Below are 9,295 nucleotides of genomic sequence, written 5' to 3' on the forward strand. Positions count from 1 at the left end.
GACGTTCACGAGACTAAAGTAGTTTATGGGACCCATGCAGTCACCCTCCCAAGTCAGGAGCGGAACTAGTCAGTTGCAAAGTTTTGGTTAACTTGTCTCTCGTTCTCTGAAGTTTGATAATCAAATCTGCTGTTCTCTTCACTTGATCTTCCTCGAATAAATAGTTGAAGTCCTTGTTCTGCAGTATTTTAATGATAACGTCATTTATAATTGTGTTAGCTCATGTAATTTTGTTTAGTCATAGGTCAATTATCATATAATTTTGTTCTAATCATAGGTCAATTGTCATTTGACTTTAAATTGTATAGCTAGGTCACTAGGTCATGTATCAAAATGGCCATGATTGACAGAAATACAGCAAAATTTTCTAAATTTTTTTATTATTTTCGATCACAAAATATATAGATCATGAAGAAGAAATGCTGAAATTTTCATTGTATTTTTGTACTTCTAAAATTTAGTCAATAGTGCAATTTGTAGGAAGGATAACCGCGTGCTATAAAAATGAGACAGCCCCGCTTTTCTTACATAAACTCTTTACAACCTTAAAATTAAATGTTTCCCCTTGATATGAGAGACTTTTTCATGACTGTATAGCCGCTGCTGCCTCATCCATGTGCATTTCTCTCGCGTTTTGTTTCTCGTTTTCATAAATTTCAAGTAAAACTATTTAAAACCAATTCACGTGTAACGTGCGAGGATTTATTAGGTTCTGCAGTGGAAGAGATAATTAATTTATTAATTTAGATTTTGTCTGAGAAATAATAAGAAAGTTTTGAACTTGGAAGCATAATGCACAGGTGTAAACATCTGGAATTTCGTACTTTGAATGTCAAACAACAAGTGAGTTGTTACAGATTTAATTACCTGAAAAGTTCACAACATGAAAATGAGATCAGAGGATAAATTGTTGACACGACAGCGATCAGGTTTTGACTTTATATTTAATCAAATGGAAAGTTGGCCCTTCATTCTCCACAATGTCGATCGCGTGTTCAGAGACACAAGTAACGACTTCCATCGTAATCCATACAACAATAAATTAGGGTTTATACGAAATTCAACCATCATATTTAATCACAATATATTCTTGCGAGCGCTCGGTTGGAATTCCACCACTTCACAGTTATTTGCTCTGCAAGCAAGTAATTTGCTTGCCTTAACTATCTTCTCCTCATCTCCTTAAAATGCCCGGACTCATATGCCAGCGGCTCATCAAAATTTCTCAGCGCTCTCCTGATTTCCTACTCAAAAACGGCTCAAGATCGGAGTTTTAGGGTTTCGAACAAAGTAGAAAGGAAGATTAGCAGAAAACAATGGATGGCGTTGGATTTCAGAGCATGCAATCAGCTTCTTGCGAAGCTGAAGAAAAAGATGAGCTTCTGGAGAACATATGGATTCAGTTTTTCGCCGGAGGCTCTGAAAGATCCTGCGTAACCTCGGATGCCCTAACTCCTGCGTCGGACCTTGCAGAAGAGGAGGGTGTAATCATCAGCTCTTTTAAAGAAAATCAAATCTCCGTAGAAGGAAACGGGGGAAATCATATGGAATTGCCGTTAGAGGAGCAATCAGAATTCAATTATGGTGCATTGTCATCGGTAGATGATATTGAAAGCCTCTTTAACTTTGAAGAACAGAGCAGACTGCAATCAGTTTTAAATCTGGAACAATTGATGCCTGCTCGTATGACGGCAAACGGAAAGATCGATTCTTTACTTGAAGAATCCGAGCATTTAAATGCGAATTCCGCCATTCCCGAGAAGAAAGCTGCGATTTTGCCGAAGCGGGGTGAAATGGAATCAGAAAAAGAGAAGCGCTACAGAGGAGTTCGAAGGCGTCCATGGGGGAAATTTGCGGCAGAAATAAGGGATTCGACGAGGCAGGGAACTAGGGTTTGGCTGGGGACTTTCTCCACTGCGGAAGCGGCAGCCATGGCGTACGACAAAGCTGCTCTGAAAATGAGAGGGCCATGCACTTTCCTCAACTTTCCTCTTGAAATTGTTTCTCGCGCATTGACTCATGACCTCGATTCAGGAAGCACACACTCTCACACCAATTCTGCAAGTTTCCATGATGTTTTGTGCAGAAAAAGAAGATTTTTGGAAGAGGAGCAACAGCCACAGATGAAAAGATTCAAAACCCAGCCGCCAATTCGGAGTTGCGATGATATTTTGGGGTCTTTTGAGTTGGATTATTGGGAAGAATTGCTTCTCTCTGCTGAAACCAACGAATTCGTCAGTTCGATAAATCCTGACATGAGAATAGGGTTAGATGTGTTATTCTGAGCCCGCGTATATCTGTGAAAGTGTATACAAGCATTTAATTATTCGATATAAAAATACAAATTTAAATGATTCAATTATGTAGGAGAGTATGGATAGACTTGGCACATGTGATAAATTTCATAAAGAATTTTTTCATTATAACTTTTGGATATATTAATATTATTTTTTAAAAATATTCTAATAAATAACCTATAAACCAATGGTTTTCTAAATCTATGTTTCAAATCATTTATTTAGATTAGAATTTTTCTTTTTTGGCAAGTCAAAAATTGAAGATCATCTATTTCACTAAAAGCATTATGAAAGACAGTTTCAATATCAAAGTATTAATGTATGTCACTTTAACAAATTCATTTGAGACATTATTCCAGCACCACAATCATTTATTAGGACTTTGTACTTAGAAAATTTAATTTATTTAAAATAATTGAACTTCAAAAATAATTTAAGACTTATACATATAATTTTAAATTTTTTAATCTTTATAAAAATAACTATTTTTCCACAAGACCTTTGTACACTAGTAAAGTTGAAATGTATTCTAAGAATCTAAAAATAAGAACAAAGCTAGTCAAACTACAACTTAATAAAAAGAAAATCCTCCAACAAAAAGTGAACTAATAATTTCGATTGTTTTCCTACCTCTACAAAATTGAAACTACCTACTCTACACACACACACACACACACACACACACACGTATGTATATATATATATATATATATATATATATATATATGTATGTATGTATGTATGTATGTATGTATGTATGTATGTATGTATGTATGTATGTATGTATATATGTATGTATATATATATATATGTATATATATATATATATATATATATATATGTATGTATGTATGTATTGTTGGATACAATTGTTATTTGTGTATTGTCTTTGATGTTACATAAATGTCATATCAGTCATCAGACAGAGTCTACCGAGCTTAGATGGTTAGCAAAGCAATTTATAGTGACTACCGAGCATTCCTAAATATTACACAGTAAGTAAGTTCTTACCGAGCTCACTCAGAAATCAAAAGATTTTGTAGCAGAAAGGTAATGTTAACCGAGCTCCCAAGGTTAACAAAGGGAAAGTCAATGTCTACCAAGTTCACTCGGTCATCGAAGAGAAAGTTAGCTTTTACCAAGCTCACTCGGTAAGTGAAGGAAGGTCAATGTTCACTGAGTTAACTCGGTCTTCAAAGGAAGTTGCAAGGTTTGTAGTGTTTACCGAGCTTCACTTGATTAACACTGGGGAAACCATTCTAGAGCAGTGGTCACTGCGCTGGGTCGGGCAGCAAAGAATTTTATTGTTCTAAAGAATTAAGTTTAATTATTTTGTGCAATGTTTGCAGCTGACTGATTTAATGTTTTCCAGTTGTTGTAACTTGTAATTGAGCCGACTTGACAATCTGTAAGGTATATATGAAAGGTCAAGTTGTGAATTCATGAATATGTAAGAGTGTGGATGCATAAGAGTGTGAATGTATGCATGTAAATGGAATGAGCGAATATTGAATATATGAGTGAATGTTGTGGAAGGATTAGATATCATTATGGAGCTGCAAAGTTGTATTCGATTAGTGAGGATCTAGTGAAGCAGAAAAGAGATTTGTATTCAACAAAGATAAGTTGCATATATTTCAGATCACTTCATTGTTGTTTTCTAATCATTGTAATAGTGATTCAAAATCTCTTAACAGAGTTGGTTTAATAGCCATTTTGTAAATCCTCTAACAAGGTGACAATTCAGTTGAATTGTTCTTAAGACCTCCAACCAGGCCACTCCTTACAGGGTGATTAAATCCTCTAACAGGGTCACACCTAACAGTGTATTTTGTAACCTTTAACAGGGTTGGCTCCTAACAGGGCTCACTTTAAAAGAGTGAAAATTGGTGACTAGTTACTTGGTGGTTTTTCCCATATTGGGTTTCCATATTAAATCTGGTGTCTCTTGTGTTCATGTTATTTTTTTTATGCATGCAGGTTAATCACTTTAAATGCTTGATAAGTTAACAGAACATCTATCAAGTTTCAGCATTTATTTGTGTGGTTACCGAGTGTCAGCAGCAACTATAGTTTAAGACATCTAAGGATCTGTGGATTTGTTTTTGTGGTAATTGATTCAACCCTCCTCTCTCAGTTACTCCATCTCTATTTTCAACAATTGGTATCAGAGCTTTTGGTGCTTGTAGGATAGGATTTCAAGGATCTAAGCCAAAGATCAGGATGTCTTATAAAAGAGAAATTCCAAGACTTAACAGGAACAACTTCTCAGCATGGCAAGGGTTGATGAGACTTCATCTAGCTTTTGTTGGAGACACAGGACTAAAATACCTCGATGAAAAATATGCAGAACCAGCTGGTACACTATCTGTCAATGATATTGCTAAAAAGAATACCCACAACATTATGATGATAGATATAGAATTTACTCTGAGTTATAAAGAATTTGATGATATCAAGGACTGCAAATCTGCTTTTGAAATGTGAGAAAAGCTGAAAGAGATCAATGGAGGAGATGATAATGTTAGAAGAGCCAAAGCAGAAAGTTTGAGAGGACAATTTGATCAAATGAGAATGAGAGAGGATGAAAATATTGCAAAATATGTTGAAAGAGTCAAAACATGTGTCAGTGGAATCAAAGCATCTGGAGGAGATATCAAGGAAGAGACAGTTATAAGTAAAGTTCTCAGAACTCTACTTCCCATTTATGCAATTAGAGTTTCTGCAATTCAAGAAAGAAGATGTGAAGCAAATCATAAGATAAACCTAGAGGCCATAGTTGGAGAATAAAGATGAGAAGAAAGGATACAAGTTCAATGGCAAGAAAGACTTCAAATCATTTAAGGATAAAGGTAAGAAAACATGTTTTATGGCTAAAGATTCTAATGATTCTAATGATGAAGAAGAAGATGAAATTGTCTACATTGCTATGAAAGATGAGTCTGATAATGATGAGCAAATGGAACTCATTTCTCATATGAGAAAAAATGATACATGGATCATAGATAGTGGTTGTTCTCATCACATGACTGGCGACAAAACTAAGTTTGAATACTTTGAAGACTACAATGGTGGTAGTGTAAGATTTGGTAACAATGAATCTTTTTGTATAAAAGGAAGAGAAAGAATCTCTCTAACCAAAGAACTTATATGTGATAATGCCTATTGGGTAGAAGGACTAAAGCATAATTTTTTAAGTGTGGCACAACTACTCAATAATGGATTCAAAGTAGAATTCATGTATGGTAAAGCAAGATTGTTGGATGGCAAAGGAAAGCTGATTGGATCAGGTACTCAAACTAAAAGTAACTTGTTCTATCTTGAACTAGGTGAATGTTCATGTTTCATTGCTCAAGTTGAAGAAAGTTGGTTATGGCATAAAAGGTTGTGTCATGTAAATTTTGATAATTTGATAAAGATAAGCAAATTCAAGAAAGTAAGAGGCATTCCTAACATAAAGAAACCCGAGGTCGGTCTATGCAAAAATTGTCAGATTGATAAAATGGGAAAGACTAGTTTTAAAAGTAAAAACTATCAGTCTGAAGATATATTAGAAATTGTGCATACCGATTTATGTGGACCCATTGAAATTGAAAGCTATACTGGAGAAAAGTTCTTCATTTTTTTTTTGATGATTACTCAAGAATGATGACAATCATGTATCTAAGAAACAAATCAGAAGCATTTAAAAAGTTCAAATGGTATTTGACCAGAGCAAAAAAGGAAATAGGGAAAATATTAAAATGCTTGAGGTCAGACAGAGGTGGAGAATTCATTTCACATGAGTTTAATAACTTTTGCATTGAAAGAGGAATCAAAAGACAAGTATCAACCCCTGGAACACCCCAGCAAAATGGAATAGCTGAAAGAAGGAACAAATCCATCATGGATTGTGCCAAAACTTTAATGATTGAAAAGAGCATTGCTATCAAATACTGGAAGGAAGCTATCAGCACTGCAGTTCATACCTTTAACTGAGTATAGCTGAAAAAAGACTCATTCAAAACCCCCTATGAGTTATGGTATGGCTATAAACCTAATGTAAGTTACCTTAAAGTATTTAGAAGTAAATGTTACATTTTGAAAGAATTTAGAAAAAGAAAATTTGATGTGAAAGGTGATGAAGGTATATTCTTTGGATACTCATGAAAAAGTAAGGCATATAGATGTTTGAACTTGTTTGCTCACAAAGTCATAGAAAGTGCACATGTGAAAGTTGATGAGTTTGCAGAAAGGACTGAAGAAGAAAGCAAAAGGGAACCAGAAGACTATAAAAGGTTTATCTTCATTGAACTTGATACAGTACCAGTTACATCAGAGAATCAAGATTTTTCTACTCTCGAGTCATCTATAACCAAGTTACAGGAAGTTCAAACCGAGCCATACCAAACCAAGTTAAATTTAGTGACTAATGAGCAAGTGTCTACCGAGTCTGAAGGACCCGAGCCAACATCTACCAAGCAAATATCTATCGAGCCAGAACAGATAGAACCTAAAGTTGAAATGCAAGAGGATAATAATGAAATTCATTCAAAAGGCAAGGAACCTATATTAGCTAAGTATGTCAGGAGACATCATTCAATAGATTAGATCATTGGAGATAAATCTGAAGGAACTATGACAAGAAATAAGTTGAAAGTTACTTGTTTACTTTCTAATTTTGAACCTAGAATTATCAAAGATGCATTGAAAAATGATAGTTGGATTGAAGCTATGAATGAAGAGATAAAACAGATAGAAAAATAAGACATGGACTCTTGTACCTAGACCTAAAGACAAAAATGTGATTGGAACTAAGTGGGTATTCAGAAAAAAGTTGGATGAAGATGGTAAGGTATCAAGAAACAAAGTTAGACTAGTATGCAAAGGATATGCTCAAGAAGAAGGAATAGACTATGGAGAAACTTTTGCTCCTATTGCAAGATTGGAAGGAGTCAGACCTTTACTAGCATATGCTGCTCACAAAGGATTCAAAGTTTATCAGATGGATGTCAAGTCAGCATTCCTCAATGGTATACTGGATGAACAGGTTTACATTGAACAACCTGAAGGTTTTGTTGATCCAGATAAGAAGATCATGGTCTGCAAATTACACAAGGCATTGTACAGTCTGAAACAAGCCCCTAAAGCATGGTATGAAAGATTGCATAACTATCTTATTCAGATTGATTTCCAAAGAACTAATGATAACAATAGCTTGTATATAAAGGAAGGATCAGATGATAAGATTGTTTTAGCAGAGATATTTGTAGATGACACTGTGTTCACGAGAAATGATGATCTTTGCAAAGAATTCTCAGAACAAATGAACAAGGAATGTAAAATTTCTATGTTTGGTGAAATCAAATTCTTTGTTGGTCTTCAAATTCAACAGAATAAAAATGTTATCTACATCACTCAATCAAAATACATCAAGGAGATATTGAAAAAGCTTGGAATGGAAGATTGTAAACTAGTTGGGGCTCCTATGTGTACTAGATTAAAACTTACCAAGGAAGATGAATCAAAAGAAGTAGATCAAACATTGTATAGATCTATGATTGGAAAGTTACAGTATGTAGTTCATACTAGGCCAGATATTGCCCTTGCAGTTGGTATTGTAGCAAGATTTTCAGCAAAACCAAGAGAAAATCACATAATGGAAATCAAAAGAATAATGAGATATTTGAAAGGAACTGAGGATTATGGTTTATGGTACAAATTTGGAGGTAATCTAGATTTGAAAGTGTTTACTGATGCTGATTGGGCAGGAAACCTTGATGATAGAAAATGTACAAGTGGAGGTGCATTCTTTCTTGGAAAGAGGTTGGTTTCTTAGACAAGCAAAAAGCAGAATTGTACATCCCAATCTACAGCAGAGGCAGAGTATGTTGCTGCAGCAGTAAACTATTCTAATATTGTTTGGTTTAAACAGTTGTTGAAAGGCATGAAGGTGGAAATCAAAGAACCAGTTGTTATGTTCTGTGATAATACAAGTGCAATCAACATATCTAAGAATCCAGTGATGCATTCCAAAACCAAGCACATTGCAATAAAATATCATTTTGTCAAAGAATTGGTGCAAGATAAGGAGATCAAATTGGAATATGTTTATACAAAGGAACAAATTACTGACATATTCACAAAACCATTACTTAAGGATGCATTCCTGTATCTAAGAGGTAAGTTACGGGTCACTCCCCTATCTAAAGTTCACTAAAATGAAATTTTAGTGATGCATCAACTCATACCAGGTTGAAGATCTATCAGTTGATGTAGCATAATCAAGAAATATTGCATATGAATCAGTACTAAAGGTACATCGAAATTCATTTGAGTTGAGTTGTCTTTGGCATGTGTTGTCAAAGAGGGAGAGTTTTACTATCATATCTATCTGAAATTTGTTTAAAATAAAAAGTTTTCTATGTAATTCATTCATAGAGGGAGATTACTATAAGAATGAGAGTTTTCTATCTTAGAGGGAGAATTGTTATGTTGACATGTTGTGTTGCCATATAAGAGAAAAGACTTGTTTTTAAATTTTATTCTGCTATGACATGTTTTGTTTCCATCAATGCCAAAGAGGGAGATTGTTGGATACAATTATTATTTGTGTATTATCTTTGATGTTACACAAATGTCATATCAGCCATCAGAAAGAGTCTACCAAGCTTAGATGGTCAGCAAAGCAATTTATAGTGACTATCAAGCATTTCTAAACATTACACAGTAAGTTAGCTCTTACCGAGCTCACTCAGGCATCAAAGAATTTTGTAGCAGAAAGTTAATGTTAATTGAGCTCCCAAGGTTAACAAAGGGAAAGTCATTGTCTACCAAGTTCACTCGGTCATCCAAGAGAAAGTTAGCTTTTACCGAGCTCACTCGGTAAGTGAAGGAAGGTCAATGTTTACCAAGTTAACTCGGTCTCCGAAGGAAGTTGCAAGGTTTGCAGTGTTTACTGAGCTTCACTTGGTTAACACTGGGGAAACCATTCTGGAGCAGTGGCCACTGAGCTGGGT

General features: G+C 34.8%; 1 protein-coding gene across 1 annotated transcript; it reads left to right on the top strand.

Moving 5' to 3' along the window:
• Positions 1-1,491: 1,491 nt before the first annotated feature.
• Positions 1,492-2,285, top strand: LOC149539822 (ethylene-response factor C3-like). Its single transcript, XM_089802619.1, has one exon. The coding sequence runs from the start codon at positions 1,545-1,547 to the stop codon at positions 2,283-2,285; it is 741 nt and encodes a 246-aa protein (XP_089658745.1). The 5' UTR covers positions 1,492-1,544.
• Positions 2,286-9,295: the final 7,010 nt, after the last annotated feature.

This window comes from Cupressus sempervirens, chromosome 9 (assembly GCF_028749045.1).
Source record: "Cupressus sempervirens isolate cs-2001-9-10 chromosome 9, ASM2874904v1, whole genome shotgun sequence".
In the NCBI taxonomy this organism is placed as follows: domain Eukaryota; kingdom Viridiplantae; phylum Streptophyta; class Pinopsida; order Cupressales; family Cupressaceae; genus Cupressus; species Cupressus sempervirens.